Raw genomic sequence first — 20,545 nt, 5'->3', positions numbered from 1 at the left:
TGGGGCACTGAAATAGCACCTGTGTGTTGATCCCTCTGCGTAGGCAAGCCCTGTGCGGGCTGGGGTCCTTCGCACAGGCACCCTCCTGGCTCACGTGGAGCTGGGACTCCTTGCTTTCCCTAGGGAAGCAGCGGTCCTGCTCCTCCTGCTGAATCTCTTTCGGGAGCTGGTGGGAGATGCTGGGCCGAAGTCCCTTGTTTCCCTTCAGCACGAGCCACGAGTGCCTGATGAGGAAATCGTTCCCAGTTCATAGGAAATATGATTAATGCATCAGGAACCTTTCTTTAGAAGTGGGTTGTACCCTGGGGGTGTTTGAGATACTGAGGCTGGAGGATGGTTTGTCTTGTTTCCGCCACAAAAAACCCCCTCTTTTCACCCCTCACTGTCCGTGGGGCCCAGGGTTAGCTGCTGCTCCGGCACCCAGCTTCACCCACCCCCTCTTCTCACTGTGAACAATTTGCTGGCCAAAGGGATTTTAGACACTTTTCAGCCCCTAAACACCCTTGCTCCGTCCTCAGCGATAACCGGCAGCGAAAAGCCTTTAGCTGCCTCCACCTGTTATCGCCTGCCTGCAGTTTGCTCGGGGCACGCGTGTCCCTGGCAGTACTTTGCTCCGTGTTTACTAGCAGGGTTTTTACATCTCCGGAGCCCTCCTGAGTGCTTCGGTGCTCGCGCCAAGATGCGGAACAGCCTGCGAGCTTCCCAAGCTCTTTGCTGGCTGCGGGTCCCGGTTTTCTGGCAATCGGCGCGCGGGAGGGATGATACAAAACAAGCTGCTCTTTTGCAGGACGCATCATGCTATGGTTTTGAATGTTACTGAAGTTGCTGGGACACCTTAGTAGGTGAAATTGCGCTCGTCGCGATGTCTTGGCCGTGCTCTAGCCTGTGTAATTGTCTTTCATGTGTATTTTACCTCGGGGCAGCGTCGAAACTTTCTTGTCTGAACAAGTCCATGCACTGGCTGGTGCGGGATAATTCTTCAGTTCTCCTGCCACTGCCTGTATTTCCGCAGGAGTGAGTGATTCTTAGGGAGATTTGGGTTTCACCTGCCTGGGAAAACGTGACCTGTTGTACCAGCTACACCTCCTGGGATAGAATGATCTACTCCTGGGTTATATACCCTGTGAGGGTTGCAAAGGTGCTGTGGTCCTGCGAGGTAAGGGGGCAGAGGCCGCTCGCCCTGTTGCAGGATGAGGGCGAGACTGAATGCAATGTGCCTGATTTAGCCTTGTGAGGCTTGGCTCACTTTAAGGTCATTACGGATGATCTATATTAGCAGAGCCTGCTCGGTGTGCAGGGGTGGCACGCTACGTCTTAGGAGAAAGGTTCTTTATTAGGGCTGATGGGAATATTAATTTAATGAATGGCTCTTGAGAGAAAATAATGTACTTTAAACCAAAACAACTGTATTTTTTTGCAAGTGCTGCACTCTGATCAGTCCGGTCAGATTTGAATAGTTTAAGGAAGGATTGGTTGGATATTGATTTAAGAAATAAGCAGGAGGATGTCACCTGCTTTATTGGCCGATATCTGTAGGGAACGCTTCCACGTGGCTGAGCACCCATTTATCCCTTTGCAGCTTCCTGAATTTCTCTCCATTTTACCTTTTCCCCCAGAAAGCTTTTGGAAAATGTTCACAGTAAAAAATAATAAGAAGAAAATAATCCAAGGGATGGCAAAATTCTGCCCGCTCCCCCCCGCCCTGCAGACTGGGAGATGCGAGGGCCAACTGAGCCAGCTGGTGCCCGGCCCATGGGGGTATCAGCACCACCAGCAGCAGCAAGGGGCCCTGCTTAAAAAAAACAAAAGCCTCAACAGAAACTTTTCCAGATGCTGTTCTGGGTAAAACATCTGTCTGCTGCGGGAGCACTCGGAGCTGGGTAGGAAATCTGCGCTATCATGGGCGATTTTCTGTAGGTATAGCAGAAAAAAAGATATAAATCACTTTCTCTTGTTTGCCCTTGGAGTAACTCAGTGTTTGGCTAAGGGTGTAAGCACGACTGCCCTTCCATCGCCTTTCCCCTCCAGCGAGCTGGAGGCAGCGGCCTCTCCAGGGCCACCGAATTAACTGCACCTGAGCTTTAGCGACGCGGTTCCCCTCCAGTAGAGCATCAGCTGGGGATATATTGCAAAACCCTGTAGAGGGATGGGTACAGTTGGCAAGGCATGTGATGCAGGAAGGAAATGTGTGTTTCCAGGCACAAAGCTCAGTTCTGGTAAAGCACCGACGCCAGTTTTCCCTTCCTCTACCCCAGCCAGAGCAGCCCTGTTTGCGGTAGGTCCCCAGAACCGCGATGGCTCATGCTGTGGCTTTAGGGTTGCTTCCAGGTTTCCTCCCATGGCACAGAGCAAAGCTGTTGTTTCTTCTTGTGCTTGGCTCTGGGTTGGGATGGAGATGCGGCAGTGCAGCGAGGAAAGGTGGGATCCCTGTGGTAGCTCCCTGCCCAGGCTCTGCAGCACGAAGCCCCGTCCCCAACGTGCCGCAGAGGGGACGGGAGGGATGGGGTGAGCATGGGGTTTTACAGACCAGCAGGTCAGCAAGAACAGACATTGTGATAACCTTTGGGTCAACCCTGCCTGAATACAGCTGCGGCTTCAAAGACGATCGGCATTTCCTTGGCTGCCTTCAGTTTCAGGGTTTCTGCCTGTCCAAAGCAGGGAAAAAAAATCTCCCAGCAGAGCAACCACAAGCTGCAAATACTTGAAGCATCAAATGTGCTTTTCCACCATGCTTGTAAAGCCTCAGCGCAATATCTCACCCACAGCAAATACCTCCGTAACAACACATGGGAAAAGCACAGATCTGCTCTGTCTGCAGAAGCAGCTGAGGTGTTTCTGCACCATCAGCTGTGGGCTTCACTTCTGGACGTCAAAAAGGAATTTCAGGTGCCTCAGACCAGGCTGTCCTTGCGCCATTTGCTGTCTGAAGACCCCTGGGACCACGCATGTCTCAGTAGATGAAGCGGCTGCCTGGGAATAACGTGTCCACACCAAGCTCTGGGTACGTCTCCCCGCTGCAGAGTCCACCAAACGAAATCAGAGCAGCAAAGCCTGGCCCCTGGCTCAGTCCTTCTTGCTGCCCGAAGCGCTATTTCTCCTCTCTGATTCTCATCCTAACTTCGTTTTCTTTTCTTTCTCCTGCCTCACTCTGTACAACTCATCTGAGCCCTTGGTGGTTTCTCCAGACCAAGGACCATCCTCCTCAACGGGCATCATCCAGCAAACCCTGAATAACAGCACAGCCTTCTGTCTGTCTGGAGATTTATTTGCCCCCTCTCATCAGATCTAGATTATTTATTCTACAACCACATTCCAGCTTTAACTTTATTTTCTAGCTTCTTTCTCTGAAGTTCCTGGAATGACTCATGCACTTCATGTTAACATAATGATGAGAGTTCACTCTTTCGGTCTTTTTTCATAAATCAATCACTCCAGACCCAGAACATTTTTATTCCTCGGCTTTGAAACTTGTTGGCAAGTTTCTACCACCAAAGTGTCCTGAATAATCCTATTATTTGAGGGACAATCACAGCAAAACTGTGAAGTTGTCAGGATCTCGGGCAGGGGATGAGAAGATGAGGCTGTTACTGGATGAACTGTTTCCAGTCAAGACCAGTTTTTTTCTCCCAATAATTCCAGTTTAATCCTGCCTCCGTGAGCCTGAACCGTCTCTCGGGGTTGTGTCCTGGACTGCGGGGTGCTACAGCACGTGAGCATTTTCCAGTTGCTGAGTAGCCAAAGTTTAGGGCATGCGTTACCATCTGTCGCTGGCGATGCCAGGCAGCGGTACTCCGCCAGCTAAAGGCTTTCCCCATGGTTTCGCTCGGGCACAGTGTCTGTCTGTCTCGCAGGCTTACCGTCTGTCACACTGCAGCTGGTAAAGCACCTCCCCAGTCCCTGCAGCTCCGCAGGCCATGTGAAAAGGGCTTTGAAAAAGGGAAAGGTGCTCTTGGGAGCGCCTTAAACAAAAGCAGAAGCATTGCCCTTGCTCAGCATTTCTCGCGTGCAAGATCTGTCTTGTGCACCCAGTTATCTCCCGGTTCAGATTTCGTTCTGTGACACTCCGGAGTCGTGTAGAACCAAACATCTCCCAAACGCCGACAAAGCGGGGGGAGTGATGCTTCCTCCTTGCCCCGACAAAGCCTCCCCTGTAAAGTCACCTGCAAACAGATGCCTCGTGAGAAAGCTCAGATGGATTTTATGGGAAGCAGGTCTACATGTCCTGGTCGTGTCCGAGGCCTGTCGGCTCCGGTTCGCTCTCACGCAATCCCCTCTGGATATCAGTCCATCTCATCAGTGCTTTCCTCCCAAGCCTCACCGTTAGGCCATTTCAGAAGCTTATTTCCCTGGATGTTGCAAAGCTTTGTCTAACCTCCAGTTTGTAGTCTAGCCTTTTAGTTTGCTGGTCTGCCCCTCATCCTGACTAAATATTTCCTCCTAGTCGTTGCCCTGTTGGCATGGTTATAGAAAGCCTCCCTTTTGAGGGGGAGGGAGGGCAGCTAGTCCTCCGCTGCCAAAGAGCTTCTCCAACCCAACAGCTCTGGTCTTCACCCATCCCAGCCACAAGCTGGTTTTCCTGGTGCTGCACCAGTCTGGATCTGGTCTCTGGTGCTGGTGCAGCAGGCTCTGCCCTTCCCAGCTCTCCTGGAAACACCATCCTTGGTTCTCCCTCACTTAACTCCTTCCGTGGCTGCACCATATGCTTATGCATGGGTAGACCTGATGCTATTTGTCATCCTCCTCTCATTTCCAACATTTCCAGCTGTGCAGCAGAACTTATTTTTAAACCCTAAGTTTAAAGTGCCCTTTGCACTCAGTTTGGTTCGGTTTCTGTTATTTCAGACCTCTAGTTGCCTTGTTTTTCCTATATGGTGTCCCAGCCCACTCTGTATGGACAATTCCCACCTTCCTTCTCCTCTGTGGATTAAGCAGTACACGTCTTCTCGCTGTGCCAAGGGGGTTACTGAAAAATATGAGCTATGGCTTCTCTGCCAAACCACCAAGGAAGCCACCAGCACCTCCCAGCAGCTCCGTACCTCCCTCTGGGATGCTCCCCTCTCTTTCTCCTATTTAGACATGTTGTGTTTACTCTCCTAATTTCCATGTTCTCCAGTTTAGCTAATGGTTTCCCATTTGGTGCTGCGTATTCTGCTTTTCCCAAGCCTGTAGAGATTCGACGTACTGCATTCCCTTTCTTTATTTGACCACGAGTTAAATAAATCCATCCATATGACCCATCATCCCCTAACCCAAGGTACCCACTCATCTGGGGGACATGTGGGTGCCAAGCAGAAGACATAAGCAGGGTGATGCCTCTTTTGTGTTGGGTCCTTCATATCAAAGCTTCACGTGCGGCGCTTCAACTGGGCGAAGTGCAGAAACGGGGTGGGAAGGAACCACGCTCCTTCCTTGGCGTTGCTGACGGGGGAGGTGGAAGGGGCAAGGTCATCTCCCGTGGGATGGGATGGAGAGGCTGGGAGAGGTTAGGAGATGAAATCCATTGCAGAATGGAGGAGTTGGACTTCTGGGGGCACTTCGTGGTGGGGCTGGAGGGATGTGAACCGTGGGAGTGCTCAGGGCGTGCAGGAGCGCGATGGCTGTGTGGTGGCCTAGCAAAGTGCGTCTGACGGGATTTTCTGCTGGGATGGTGGGGGAACGTGTCCTCTGTCATCTGTGCGATATCTCCAGGCTTTGTTTTCAATTGCTCTGCTGGAGAGTTGGAGCAGACACTTGGGGAAAGAGGGGAACACCAAGCTGGACATGCAGCTCCATCCCGGAGGAGATGTACACGGCAGAGCAGAGGGTTAAGAAGTCACCTCCCATTTCCCAGGGCAAACCCCATCTGTCTGGGCAGAACCTCAAGCTGTGGAGTGGGGAGCTGGCAAATTTAGGACCACAGCGTGCAGACAGGATCAGCTTGTTTTATCCCCCAAAGCACATGGTGCACAGTGGCAGGAGGGGGCTGCAAGCAAGCAGAAACCTTGAAAGAGATGTGTTTGTGTCCTGGCCACACACGTCCACCGCAGGTGTTTGGACACTGCCGTTCCTGCTGGAGGTGGCATTGCTTGGCAAGGTCCAGGCAACGCCTGTCCCTCCAGTCCCGAAGCAGAAGGTGTGTGATGAGGAGAAGCTCCTGCAGTCAAAATGCAGCCAGGACCCCCTCCTGCCCTGTCCTGAGGATGCCCCGAGGATGCTGGTGCTGCTCTTGGCTACATCACGGGATTGCACAGCATGCCTGAGCCTGCAAGGAGCTTCCCACCCTTCGCTGGGATCGCTGGGGACTTCCCAACCTGCGGAGGGTGTTTGCAGGGTGCAAACAGCTCACAGCTCCGTCTGGGATTGTCCCCAGGGGTCCCAGCAGACATCCCAGGTCCGGCATGGTGGGACGGTGCTGGGGCAGCGGCTTGACCCTTCTGCGCAGAGATGTTGTGCAACGGCGCTGGGGAAGTGAAAAATAACTTCTCCAGTTTCTGTCTTGGGAGAGATTGCCTGCATTTATACAAAACCTCCCACGTTTATTCAGCAGTGGCTCGGTGTGCTTCCAGTGCACACGAAAAGCTGAAATGAAAATAACCGATGGGGAACTCTCTTAAATGCCTGCTTCAGTTTGGGTTATCAGTTAATGGGGAAAGGTTAAAGAGCGGAGACAGGGAAATCTAAGTCTTCGCCTGGAAACCTTTGCTTGTGGGGCTGCGATGCGCCGAGGCTGCCTCATTAAAGCTCCTAAAGCACCGGCAAAGGCAGACTGGGAATACAGGGCATTATCTGAGGAGCAACTGGGGGCCAAGTGGCAGGGCGTGGTGGTGCCGCTGGCACGTTACAGGAATGGGCTGATGTCTCTGTCCAGATTTGCCCCAGGGAGCTTTAAAGACAGGCGCAAACGGTGGCTGAAAATAAGCATCCCATTTCCCGTGAGTAATTTACTTGTCAGCTGGTTATTTTAACACTCGAGGAAATAGGGTCCCTGGTGGGACCCACACTTACTGGCAGAGGCATAATGAAGTGTTTGTAGGGAGCGTGGCCTTTTCAGGAGGAAAATAATTCTTGTTCAAGCTATGAGGTTTTACATTTTGTTTGTTTAATATGAAAATAGCTTCTCTGACCTTGTTTTTCACTGAGCCGGGAGTGCCAGGTTCTGCACAGCCAGAGGGAAACTCTGCAGAAACCTCAAATTAAGCAAGCAAAATCCCTCTGTCACAGAGCAGGTCATTTATCCCTTTTTCCAGTGGTGTATTTGAATAAAACCAGACTGCCAGCACCTCTGGCTGCCCTTCTCGCAGGTGCAACAGCAGGCAGGTGAAAGCAGGAGCCCAGCTCGCAGGCAAGCTGCCTGCATTTGCCTTTCCTGCAGAGAAAGTCAGGTCTCAGCCCTGATTTATTCATGTCTGTGCAGGGAAACGGGGGCTTCCTCCAGGTTAAGGTCAGGTTAGGGATGTTCTTCCTAATGCAAAGCGTGCGGGAGTTTCATCCTCCTTCCTCAAAAACCTGCCTGCCTCATCCATCCCCCCATGAGGCTGGAAGTGACGGCGACAGACAAAATCCCATTGCAAAAACATGAGGTGCAACAAGAGCCCGTCCGCTGGTGGACGTGCACCAGGAAACAAAGTCCTTTAAGGAATCATCCTGAAAAATCCAAGTGTGGGGGCATTTTGCAAGATGTTTCCGACATCTGTTTGTTTTCCCTTGGCACGATGCTGGGGCAGACGGCCCGGGGTGGTGCTGAGCAACCAGCCCGTGTTATTGCACCTACCGATGCCAGCTCGCCAAACCACCCGCTCTGAGTAATGCTGAAATCCCCTATGGCAGGAGCACAGCATCGCTGGCAGGGCTCGAGCATCTCTGACGGTCGAGCCGGTACCGTCCGCCTCCCTTCCCGCAGCAAGCGGGATTTGTGCTGGTCCCTCCGCAGCTTGATTCCTGGCATGTGAACGCGCCTGCTTCATCCCAGAGGAATGCATTTCCTGATCCTTTCAGGCAGCAAAAAAAAAATTAAAAAAAAAATACTTTGGGGCGAAGGCAGCGCCGGGAGAGGAGTTTTCCTCCTCCTCCAGGGCTTTGCTCCGTGTGCAGACAGCAGCTGCTCCGTGGGTGCGTGCTAAGTCAGCAGATGTGCACAGAAACGTCCCGCTCGCAAGGGTCACGCTCGTGCAGAGCCATCCCAGACTGAGGAATTTGGGTCTGTTTTGGGGTTTTTTTGGATGTGCAGACAGTCCCCAGCAGGCTGTTATACCACTCCGAAGTATAAACAACTGGAAGCTGAGAAAGCCACAGTGAATAACAGCTTGAATGTATTTTCTGAAAAACGCTGCAGTTTTAGAGCAGAGGCCCTGTAACCTAATTGAAAAGTGAAAGGAAGCTGGATTTTATTTTTCCATTTGAAAAATGTGTTAATCTCAAAACTCTACTAATAAAAACCATGAAAAGAGTTTTATCGCTTTTGCCTTTTTAAAAAAGGCATTTGCAGCACGGGACATTTTGACCTCTCTTATGTTTAATAATCGGTCTTGGTTTCAAAGGAAAAAAAGATTATTTTGGCCAAAGAGCTGTCCAGTTCTTTCTGTGAATTAAGAACATCTAATTTCTGTTGAATGGACTAATCTGTCTGACTCATATTAAACTTGTGTCGAGAGTTGCAACAGCACCGTTGCTGAGCTGATATGGGGTGCCAGAGACGGGGCTACTGGCTCTCTCCTTCTGGCTAAAAATATGCTGTGGTTTTCTGTGAAAACCACACTCCGCTGAACACTTTCTGCTATTACACATGTGTAGTAGCATTTCTAATCTAATTAATGCCCTCCATCTAGTAATACCCCTAAAAGCCTGCAGAGCAAGGGATCCAATGCACATCCAAGAATCCTCCCCTCCCTGGGCCTCCTGCTTGCTCGGACATGCAGTCACAGAATCGCAGAATCATTAGGGTTGGAAAAGACCTCTCGGGTCATCAAGGCCAACCCCCAACCCAGCACCCCCAGGCCTCCTAACCCATGGCCCCAAGTCCCACGGCTACACGGTGGTTGAACCCCCCCAGGGACGGGGACTCCCCCACCTCTCTGGGCAGCCTGTGCCAGGGCCTGACCCCTCTGGCAGGGAAGGCATTTTCCCTCACATCCAACCTAAACCTCCCCTGACGCAGCCTGAGGCCGTTCCCTCTCGCCCTGTCACTGGTGACTTGGGAGCAGAGACCAGCCCCCCCCTCACTCCAGCCCCTCTCAGGCAGCTGCAGAGAGCGAGAAGGGCTCCCCTCAGCCCCCCCTTCTCCAGGCTAAACCCCCCCAGCTCCCCCAGCCGCCCCCCAGCACACTTGCGCTCCAGACCCTGCCCCAGCCCCGCTGCCCTTCTCTGGACACGCTCCAGCCCCTCCAGGCCCTTCTTGTCCCGAGGGGCCCAAACCTGAGCCCAGCATTCGAGGTGGGGCCTCCCCAGGGCCGAGCACAGGGGCCCCATCCCTGCCCGGCTCCTGCTGGCCACACCAGTGCTGACACAAGCCCGAGGGCTGGTGGCCTCCTTGGCCATCCTCTAATGAGTCCGGGATGGACCTTAGATGATCCAAGCCCTTTATCTCCCACCTCTTCTTTTCTGCCAGCACCTCCTTGCTTGTGAGCGGTGACAGCGTGATGCCCAGGGTGCAAACCCTGTTAGCACCTGGATTAATGCCCTCAGAGCTGTAAGCACCAGTGGAGGCTAAATTAAGCAGAGACACCTGGACGCATCTGACCTCCAGCTGCAAAGCGTTGTTCCCCTGAATAGAGAAGGGGGAGAGCTGTAAGATCGCCCCTTTTAATGGACCAGGGTGGGAGAGGACATCCCTTCCATACTGCTGCTGTTCAGTGGGAAAGATATGGTTAAAAAAAATTTAAAAGCATTCAAGAGAGTAGGAGTTGCTAAAATTCAGGTGGCATCTCCAGGAGCAGAAGAGTGGAAAGGGTACGGCCCTGCGTTGGGTGGCTCTGGGTCAGCCCCTCTCGGCTTAGGAGGGGAAAAATATTTTGCCTCCGTCCCAAACCCCCTCCTTGCCTGGATCTTTTCCTCCTCCAGTTGCTGTCTGCTCTCCTTGCTGGTCGCAGGGGCGAAGGCACCTGCACAGCAGCTTGTTACACACGGAGACACATGGGAAAGGCTCGTCCTCCATCCAAAACCGGCGTCCAAACCTGCTTTTGGTGGAGGTCTGGGTGCATCGCTGCGTGGGTTCCTGTGCCTGCTTCCCCCGCGCACAGGGGCAAAACAGACCCTCTCGGGAAGAACAGCCTCTCCCTAAGGGTATCCATCTTTCCCGATGCGAAGACTTAAACCTGAATTTCCATATTAACGGCCCGGCTCGATGTTTACAAAGTGCAGTTCATTACTGTTGGGGAAAGGGGGGGAAGGTGGCTCTTACCCCTATAACAGAGTCATCTGCACGGATGCTTTCAGCCCCATCAGAGGCCTGGCAGCGTGGGCACAGAACAGCAGCCGCGGGTGGGAGGCACTGGCCAAGCCCAGAAACATTGCAAACTCGGTCCGCAAGAAGCACGGGCTGCTGTCTGTCACGATTTGGGAAGGAGATTTTCCCTTTCTTTCAGCAGCACAGCTGTAAAAAAAGCGAGTTTGGTAGAAACTTGGGCACGGTCGGTGCAGTGACAGCCTCTTGTCTGTCCCCAGGTGGTGAGCGGGAAGGAGAGTAGCAGCAAGAAGAGCGAGGATGTGCTCAGCCAGCTCAGGTCGAGATCCGAACAGATGCAAAACCTCTCTCTAACCAAGTTCATCAAACGTAAGTGTGTGCGTCCCCCGCCTCCCGCTCGGGTGGCGTTTCTCTGCTGGCACAAACATACATCCTGGCAATGGGTAGGTCGCAATGCTGATAAGAAAAAGAGATGTTCCTCCCCATGCTCAGCCAAACTCCTAGGAAAGCCCTCGAGATACTGTTGGCTTTAATTACGTCTCTAGATTCTTGCTGGTGTGCTCGCAGCAGATGCTTACCATCATGTCCAGACGACCCCGCTCCACCTCGTGCTGATCAAAGCCTCTGGGCTTGGTAGCTCTCAACATTCGGTGGCTTTATGGCTCATCTGGGGAATGGGAGGCCAAAACCTCGCTGGAGCCCAAAGCCAGGCAGGAAAGAGGAGTGCAAGCTGTGAGCCTGGAGCAGAGCGTGGGAAGGGAAAGACATCCCCCCAAAAAAGAGGGGTTTTGCAGCTTGGGTGCATCCAGCTGCTATTGCTCAGCGCTCAGGTCACAGCAGGCACCAGACCCCCAGCAGCACTGGCAGCTCGTGGTCCCCAAAAGCCTCCTGAGACCCCCTCTTTCAAGGCTGGTGAGAACACGAGAGCCGGGCTGCCTCCCACTCAGGGTGGCCGGCGCTGCCTGGAGCCAGGGTGTGCGCAATTAAAATCAGATGCGTGTTTGCACAGGGTGATCTTCAGCCAGTGCAATTAGGTTGTTTAGAAATGAGTAGGCTCTTTGTGCTGAAGGGAATCAGCTGGGCTTCACTCTGTGGAGGTTACTGCTGGGGGTTGTGGTTTTTTTTGAAGGAAATGCGCTACACTTTGGCAATTATTTAAGAAAAGTGACCCTCTGAAGTCAATCCATATCAGCTTTCTCCATATTTCCTGAATATTATCCCTTTAATTTATTGGAAACTCTCTGTTTTATTAAGGTCAGTGCTGGGCAGGCACAGCCAGACAAGCGTGGGCAGGTTTTCATTCTGCTAGTTGCACCATTTTCTCGCTAGCCTAATGCTAAACGAGAGGAGCGAGTCAGGGGTTTATTCCCCTGCTGACCTTGTTGCACTGTCATTTAGAAAACCCGTGTGATGGAAACGATTGCGTGGGAACAGATTTATAGCGCTCAGATGGGATTTTCACACTGACACTCCGCTCTTTGCCTCTGAAAAATGAATAGAAATGAGCTCCCTCCTCCTGGGTGAAGAGGGAAGGAAACATCTTACCTCCGTGCGAGCTGCAGGTTTGGCTCAGGGCTTGCATCAGGATTCCTGTTGTCGGGGCTGCAGGAGCTGTGCTAACGAATTCATTATTTCTGAGAATTTATCCCCTAAAGCCCAGTCCTGAAAAAAATTTAAGTGTCTGTGTTTTTTATCAGGAGAGCAATCTTGCTGAAATCACCAGGATTTCTGATATAAAACTCTTTTTAGAGCCAAAACCTGGATGGGAGCTAGTGTGTGATGGTTGGACGGGGACAATTTGGTTGAAGTCTAAAAGCTTCAGTGCTAGCTCATCTATAGGTCACTAGAAAGACAGTTTTACCTCCCATTTGGTGATTGTCCTGCTTATTTTGTTGCATCTTTCTGTTGCCAAGCTTTCTTTCCTCTATTTTTACTATTCTTTTCTGCACAATAGTTTATGAAAATAGCATTTGGAGGTTTTCCAGCCTGAATCACCTTGGTATTTTATACCCTTTTTGTTTAAAAAGAGAGACAGAACAAAACAGATGTGATGGAGAAATGCTGTAGGACAGTCTGGCCCCTGTTCCGCCCTCCCACGAGCCCTTTTCACACCACATCCCAGTACAAAAGGAAGACCCGGCTCCTAAAGGAGGGGGTTCTCGCTTTGCGGGTCTCAGAGGGCTGGAACTGATGGGGTTGTGCTGTGAAATCTTTGAGTCGTACCTCCTTGGTTTTTCTGATGTCAGTGTCCTGTTCCTCCCGCGTCCTTCGTAAGACAGAGTCCTCCCTCTGATTGAGGGGTTTGAATGCAGCGGCACTTCAGGGCACGGTTTAGGAGACATGGAAGTGTTATGTTGATGGTTGGACTTGATGATCTTAGAGGTCTTTTCCAACCTTAACGATTCTGCGATTCTGAGTAGGTTGAAAAATGGGCCTGGAGATTAGGGCTGTGCTTTTTTATTTGGCTCATCTGCAGATCTTCATCCCCTTTCGGTTGGAAGGTACTTTGCACCATCGGTGTGGCCCAAACAAAGCGCTTGGGGTTGGAGTCAATTGGGTCAACACTTGGCTCATCACTGGTGTTAAAGCATTTTGCAAACTGGCCTCCTACTTTCACACGGGCCACCCATGCGCGATGGCTGCAAACTCAGCCCGGGACCAGCAACGCCGGGGAGGAAGGCAACGTCTCCTGTTGGGAAGCGTCCCTCTGCCTGTCAGCTGGAGGGAACAGGGGCGGCTTTGCCTCGGCGCTGATGGCGGGGGGAAAACCCAGCTCCCGCTCCAAACCTGGCCCAAGGCTGGGGGGAAAGTCCAGGTGAGAAAGTCACTGCCTGGTTAGGCTGCGATTCAGCAGAGCGCTCAGGGATGCTCCTTGAGCAGAATAGGACTGGAGAGTGCCTTTAAGGGTTCATCATTTTCTTAAGGACTTGGCAGAGGCAAGCCTTAAATTGCTTTTTATAATTTAGAGGAATTGATGGAGGAGGAGGAATGGAATAGAGGAGGAAGATGTTCCGAAGTGGTGTTTAGTCACTTATTTCAGCTTAAATGATGCAAAGTGAAGCATGATTATGGAGAAGGAAATGCATTTTGTCATTTCTTCTGTTGCTTCAATGCACATGGAGATAACAGCAAAATAACGCTTGCGGGAATTTTTGCCTTTTACTTTATTGGAAAAAAAATGAGGATGGGTTGGAGCCCATCCCACGAAATGCCTCACATTCTCCATTTCTCTGGAAGCCGCTGGGCTTTAAAACCCTCTGGGGCAAGGTGTGACGAGCAGAAAGCAGTTTGCAAAGCCCTCGGAACTCTCCCTCAAGGACAGGAAGAGCTTTTCCCTCCACAATCAGCAATAACAGGATGAAGCTGTGTACTGGATAAATACTCAGGCAAAACACTGGGGACGTTTGCAAACAATGAGGTCAATTACCCAAGGAGGGAGCAGGCTCCACTCGCTGGAGTTATTCAGAAGGAGGAAAGTCAAAGCGCTGTGGGGAGCGGTCTTGGCTCTTGCACAGATGCGCTGGATGACATTGGGTTGCACCCTGCTCCTTGTACTCACAACGTGCTCCTTTTGCAGACATTGGACCTGCTCACAGTAATCAAGAAAGTAGGATTTAGCTAGCCTGAAGTCATTTTCATTGCTAATTTCTAGGCTTCTGTTGAAAACACCTGGGAGGATGTTCAGCTTCTGTTGCACATACTGGGAATTAATCTATTAAAGGTGATCTTCAAAGCAATTAAAACACTGGGCTTGTGACTTGGTTGTTTCTCTATGGTGCCTAAAGATAGTTTCAAGGAGGTTTTTTATTATTATTATTATTATTATTTTAACGTTTCCACTTGCTTTTACCATCTGCCCAGCTTCCTCTCTGGAGCTGCAAGGAAGATCAGCTTAGTAATGAGACGGTGACTGCAGAGGACGGCAGTCCTGCTGCCTCCCACCATGAAGTGGGAGACCTGCTCAGTGTCGTGGCTTTAGAGCTCTGATGTAGGGTGGCAGAGCGGGCACGGCTCAATTGAAAAGACCGAGGAACTCTAGGGAAAAGAAATCTTTTTGGTGGAATATTGCCACTAACCCCCACAAAAGGCTGGATGAGCTCTCGGGAGACCTGTCAGCAAGCGAGTTGAGGTTTCATATTTGCAGTGTGTCTGAGATATTGCAGTATGTAAGCTTCAAAAAGCAAGACCTCTATTGATACTTAAGAGCAAAACCACCTCCCTTCTTTGGGGTGCACCTTGGTCTAGTGCAGAGATGTCATCACAGCTCGTCCCCTCCCCAGATGACCGCTAGCCCCCCGGCTCTCCAGCACACCAGTGTCGCAGGGTCCCTGAACTTGCCTTGCATGCTTGGACCCTCTCTAGTGCCCCGAGTTTGCGGCTCCCCAACATCTTCAGCTGCTTGCCTAACCCTGAGGGTGGGGTGCTGGGCTGGAAGAGGCGATACTCCCATGAACGAGAGCCTTGCCTTTGCGTATGGGGGACGCCCTCGCATCCGTGCAGGGACCTTTGCTCTTCACAGAACTTTTTAGAGCAGATAAAGCAAATACACAGCTTGGGGCAACTCCAAGACAAGCACCAGACAGTTCTCCCTCTGCAGTCCCCCAGTGCCTCTGCGCCGGAGCAGATATAAACACTGTCCCGAATGTTTGTGAGCTGCGAAGAATTAACACCATTAATTTATGGCAGGCCCTTGCATTAATCCTCGCTGTTAATTCCTTATCTCTGCTTCAGCATATTGACTTTCTGAGCCCTCATCTGGGAAACTCATCGTCTGTTTGTGTGGAAGTTGCCCTTATGCGCGCCCTTTGCTCGCGTGCTGCGAAGCCGGACGAAGAGCCCGGGGAAAGGCGATGGTTCAGGGGGACAAAAGCATGAGCAGGGAGTGAGTTCGGGATGTGCACGAAGGAGAAATTCCTCCAGGCTGGAGAACTGCAGCCTCCCAGCTGGCGGGCGTCGGCGTCGCCATCCCAATTCCTGTGGCACCGGGAGCAGGGCAGCTGTCTTTGCTGAAGATATCTTTTTTCTCAAGCAGTAAGGGTTCAGCCTCAGGGGAATCCGCTGGAGCATTTCTTGCCTGTAATCAAAAAATACATTTTTATAATTGAAACAAAAAGGACATTGAAATTGCAACCACAGCAAACAAATAAATTAACTTTTAATGGCGTCCCAGCTACTTTCGTATTTGTTTTAGCAGAAGCCCTGCCAGAAAGCTTTAGGGAAAGGGACCGAGGCCGTGTTTGCGTGGGCCGTGCGTGTTTGTAACAAGCCCTGCAATCACTCGGCGCTGCAGCCCTCAGCCCGCGGCTGGTGGGGGAAAGAGGCAGGTTTTGACCTTGCTCTCAGCCATCCCGGTGCAGTCCACCCGTTGAAGGCAGGAGGCAGAGGCAGTATTTGCTGTTCAGCTGAGTATTTAGGTTCAGCTGAGGCTGAAAAACTATCGCAGAGCCACCTGCATTTCTCCTAAGGCATGGTAAGACCCCGGCAGCTCCGAGCTCGGCAGGAGGTATCGCTGCAGGAGGCGGCACATTTGTCCTCTGCATTAGCAGATGTTCAGAATCACTTGAGCATATCACCCAAGCGCTGGCGTGAGATATCAGTTTTTTTGGGTCAAGATGCTTCGTTTAGAGTTTACTTAGGAAGCATTTTTTTTACTGAGAGGGTGATGAAACAGTGGAACGTGCTTCCTAGAGAGGTGGTCGATGCCCCAAGCTTGTCAGTGTTTCAGAGGCTTGTAGTCATCCCTGAAGTGGTCAGGCAGTTGGAGTAGATGATCGTTGTAGGTCCCTTCCAACTGAAAATATTCTATTCTATTCTATTCTATTCTATTCTATTCTATTCTATTCTATTCTATTCTATTCTATTCTATTCTATTCTATTCTATTCTATTCCGCTGATGCTGATGCCTCCAACAGTTTCCCACTGCGCTGGCACAGACCCTTCGTACGCTGCCTGCGTGCACGCCTCTTTAGAGCAGTTCTTGGTCTCAACTGCGTGGGCTTCAGCAGAAATTAAGCGTAACTGACCTTAGCAGCAAGTCACAAGGATTAACAGATATGGAGGTGAGCCCTGCAGGGATGGGACGTGTCCAGAGAGGAGTCGCTCTCTTCTGACGTTCACTTTAAGACTGGTTGTGCTTTGCACTGAAAACCCTACTTTTTTTGCTTCATCTTTTGCAACAACTAACTTCTGCCGTTGCTCCACCCATCCCATGGCTGGTTCCTGAGGCAGGTGGGGTGAGGGATCGTTGGTTTCCCTCTCTCACCCTGTTTTGCAGTTTTCAGGTGTTTAATTTTTGCAATGTCCTGATGCTTCATCCTGACTTTTTAGTATCCAAATGGTCGCACAATCAAGCCCTGAAATGATAAACCCTGAAAGCAGACACTCTGCCCTTCTGTAAATGAATCGTTCAGAAGGGCTCACCTCTCCTAAAGAGTTAATCCTGCACCAAAAAAAAAAAAAAAAAAAAGTAGGAAAAATCAAGGTTTGGCCACTTTTCATGGATTAATTTGCTGAACACCTCTTTCATACACAAGTTTCTCCTTTTCCTTTCAGATTTTCCTCTGGTCCTGTTGAGGAACCTGCGCCATCCCGTCTACCTGCTGGTGGTGTTGGCTCAGGTCAACCTCTCTGCCATGGTTGCTGGTTTAGCAACTTTCATGGCGAAGTTCCTGGAGAGACAGTTCTCCCTTACAGCGTCCTTGGCCAACATGATCATCGGTAAGTGTTGCTATTGAGGCTTGCCAGCTTTTGAGCACCTCTTAAAAATTAAGATTGCTAAGCAGCACCTTTCCCTCTGGAGCTGCCAGTCTCCTTCCATTACCTACAGGCAGACGTGGCACCAGATCCTTGCCCGTATGATTTCTCAGCTAGATCTACCTTCCTTCCTTTACATTGCAGCCTGAGCTTGCTAAATAAAACCTTTTAAGACCTGGAGAAATATTTGTTATCTAAGGCTGTTCACCGTAATCAAGGAGGGGAGACCGACTCATCGCATCAAGGGAGCAAAGAAACATCAGATATGAATTATGCACGTTTCTGTAGCAGGCGTTACTTTACATCGATCATTGGGTTAAGGGTCTTTAAAAATGTCGATAGTAAATAAAATTAGAAACCGCAGTAATGTGTGCATGCATTTTAAAGACACTTTGCAGCAAGAGACCACTCAGCTGGTGCCATAATCGTGTCTAAACTCTTCCAAATGTTTGCTATAGTTAGACTAATTGCTTGTAACGGTTGAGCTAATTGCTTGCTGTTGGTATTGTTAAGAAGGAAAGGAATAAGTGTTAAGCAGGATATGTGCTCATGAGATTAGACTGCTTTTGCTTGTACCGTAATATCCAGAATGCCCGGTTCGGGGCTGACATCTCCCTGTGCGAGCTTCTCATGGTAATAAAAATACAAAGAATAAAGCCCTACTCTTACAATCAGTCAGAGAGTTCGGAGATCTAGACACAGAAGTATTTAAAATATATTTTTGAACAAGCAGCATGCATCCTCAGAGAAAGAGTCTTCTGAAGCCTACAACAAATAAATCAGAAGACAGCGAGCAGGGCAGACTGGCAAAGCCTGGCAGCCCAGGCAGAATACAGGCAGGAAGGTTAAGTGCTGAAGCTGTGGTGTCCTCCACTGATGGGCCCTGCTGAGTTCTTCCCAGGCTTGATTCACCTCCTCTGTTAAAGATGTGCACCATATTTCTTGTTTAAATTCATCTAGTTTTTGTTCCCAGCTACTGAATCTTGCTTTGCCTTTTTCTCTTAGACCAAAAATCTTTCTGTAGTTGGAAATCCCTTCCTTGCGTGGGTTATTTATGGGCTGAAGGCAACCTCCCTGTTGATTCTTTGTTGAATTAAATAGATTGCACTTCAGTGTCCCATTATAAAGGAGGATTTTGCAAAATTCCCAGTCTGTCATGGAAACCTTCACAGTTTCATAATGATGACAACAGAAGCGGCCACATTACCACATTATGGGAGAATTAAATATCCTTTCCAGGTTTCATTGATATTTTCACAGAATCCCAGAATGCCAGGTTGGGAGGGACCTCAGGGATCATCTAGTCCAACCTTTCTGGGAAGAGCCCAGTCTAGACAAGACGGCCCAGCACCCTGTCCAGGCGGCTCTTGAAGGTGTCCAACTTATTTTCTCCCATCTCCGCTGCAAAAATCACATTTACTGGTTTAAGCATAGTTTTTCACTGGTCCCTCCATCTTCCCTACACGGATACATAAGAGAGCCAGTTTGCTGTGGTGTCCCGCTCTTTTTGCAAAATTGCTCATTCTTAGCAATATCCCACCAGTCCCCGCAAGACCCTTGGTCCCTTCCAGATCACCCGTGCTGAAAAGTAGGAATCCAACAACAAATCCTCTGAGCCTTCGCTATAATGAAGGGACTCACACGGCTCAGAGGGTGCAAAACAAGGACCTGCCTTTCCCCAGGTGCTGTGAACATCCCCGGGGCGATGGTCGGCATCGTGGTGGGTGGTGCCATCCTGAAGCGGTTCCAGATGTCCCTCAGGCGATGCAGCGCCATGTGTGTCCTTGGCATGTTCCTCTGCCTGCTCGTGGCTTTCCCCCTCCTCTTCCTCGGCTGCCCCACGCAGAAGGTTGCGGGCGTTACCTACAGCAAGAGGTACCGACAGCTCCAGCTAGGCTGGGCATGGGTGGGTCGTTCCCAGGGCTGTGGGTACCCCCTGACCCAGCTGCACTCCTTGGAAGGGAGGTAGAATTTAAGCAGAATACCCAGAAATGGGTTTATTCCCTCTTGAGAAAGAGATAATGGCGATAAAATATGCCTAGAAATTAATGCTTTTGTGAATAAACGCTGGATCTGCTGCGTCCTTACTTCTAACTTCACTGACTGGTGGTGAAACCCGAAGTGATCACGTTTTTGGCACAAACAGCATAAGATTAAAATTCTGACTTGGAAAGCACAGCGCGTTACTCACAGGCAAATAATTTGGGCAGGGGCCAGCCTTGGGATCCCACCTTCAACGCTGTGGCCGCTTCCCTACGCAGCTAAATGTGGGGCAGGACCTTCTTGTCTTCCCTCAAAGCTTGATCCAAGTTGCTGTGAATTCACATGTTTGGCACCCTGTGGTCTCGGCGAAAGCCGGCCGGAGCCCTCAGCGGGAAGGTCACCACCTCCCACAGCGCAGTGTTGCGAATACCCCAGGACCCCTCATTTGGGGCCAAACATGAAGGAAGTGGGTGACTCCCTTGACCATTCGTGGTCAGGATGCTTTGCTCAGGCAGAGCAAAGGCGTGGGGGGTTAGAGTGGAATTTCTGTGGGTCCTCACTTACATATGGGGAAGGTTTTTTAAGCAATCGAGTGTTTCTTTACTGATCTCAATATACATGTGGCATGTTTTCTAGATAAGATGCATATTACTGATGCTCGATACCATGCATTACTATTTTCTTCCTGCTGTAGCCCTGAATTTTCTCACCACGCCTTGGAGTGTAGCCTCCAGTGTAACTGCCCTGAGAACGCCTATAACCCCATCTGCGGCTCTAACGCTATTGAATACGTCTCACCCTGTTCCGCCGGCTGCAGAGTCGTAAATATCAATGAGGACAACAACTCAGTCCTGGTGAGTCATTCCCACTGCGCTAGTGTCCTGGCTGGGGATGGCTAATGAGGGATGACCAATGCAGTGCTCAAGTCTGGCAATTAGGTTTTCTGAAGTTCATTACTGCTGGATGAGCTCTGCGTGACTCTGTGGGAAGCTTGAGAACTTGGTGTTTCTTAGGGCTCTCCAGTATAACACAGCCCTTGCCAGTACAGGTCTTTGGCCAAGGCAGAAACCTTTTAGGTATCCAACCTTTTAGGATGTCAAGGTGTCCTCCCCCACCCACTGCTCCCTGCCCAGGTCAGGATTTGCTCCACAAACACTAGCTTCAATATTACAGAATCACAGAATGGTTTGGGTGGGAAGGGACCTTCAGATCTCCTGTAATCACACCCCCTGCCATGGGCAGGGACATCTCCAACTCCATCAGGTCGCTCAGAGCCCCGTCCAGCCTCACCTGGGATGTGTCCAGGGATGGGGCATCGACCACCTCTCGGGGCAGCCTGGGCCAGTGTCTCACCACCCTCAGCGTAAAACATTTCTCCCTTCGATCCAGTCTGAATCTGCCCTCCTTTAGTTTCAAACCATCCCCCCTTGG

At 50.7% G+C, this 20,545-nt stretch overlaps 1 protein-coding gene across 3 annotated transcripts in view; it reads left to right on the top strand.

The window, feature by feature from the left end:
• Positions 1-20,545, top strand: part of SLCO2B1 (solute carrier organic anion transporter family member 2B1) — a 63,989-nt gene that overhangs the window by 33,140 nt on the left and 10,304 nt on the right. For all 3 annotated transcript variants that reach the window (XM_064441602.1, XM_064441600.1, XM_064441601.1), the window contains 4 exons: positions 10,639-10,747; positions 16,931-17,095; positions 18,814-19,006; positions 19,809-19,968. In XM_064441602.1, the coding sequence (XP_064297672.1) occupies positions 10,639-10,747; positions 16,931-17,095; positions 18,814-19,006; positions 19,809-19,968 (627 nt within the window). The remainder of the gene's footprint in view (positions 1-10,638; positions 10,748-16,930; positions 17,096-18,813; positions 19,007-19,808; positions 19,969-20,545) is intronic.

This window comes from Phalacrocorax carbo, chromosome 1, assembly GCF_963921805.1.
Source record: "Phalacrocorax carbo chromosome 1, bPhaCar2.1, whole genome shotgun sequence".
Classification (NCBI taxonomy): Eukaryota; Metazoa; Chordata; class Aves; order Suliformes; family Phalacrocoracidae; genus Phalacrocorax; species Phalacrocorax carbo.
Note: the sequence above shows the minus strand (reverse complement) of the source record. Positions and strands in the feature narration are given on the sequence as shown.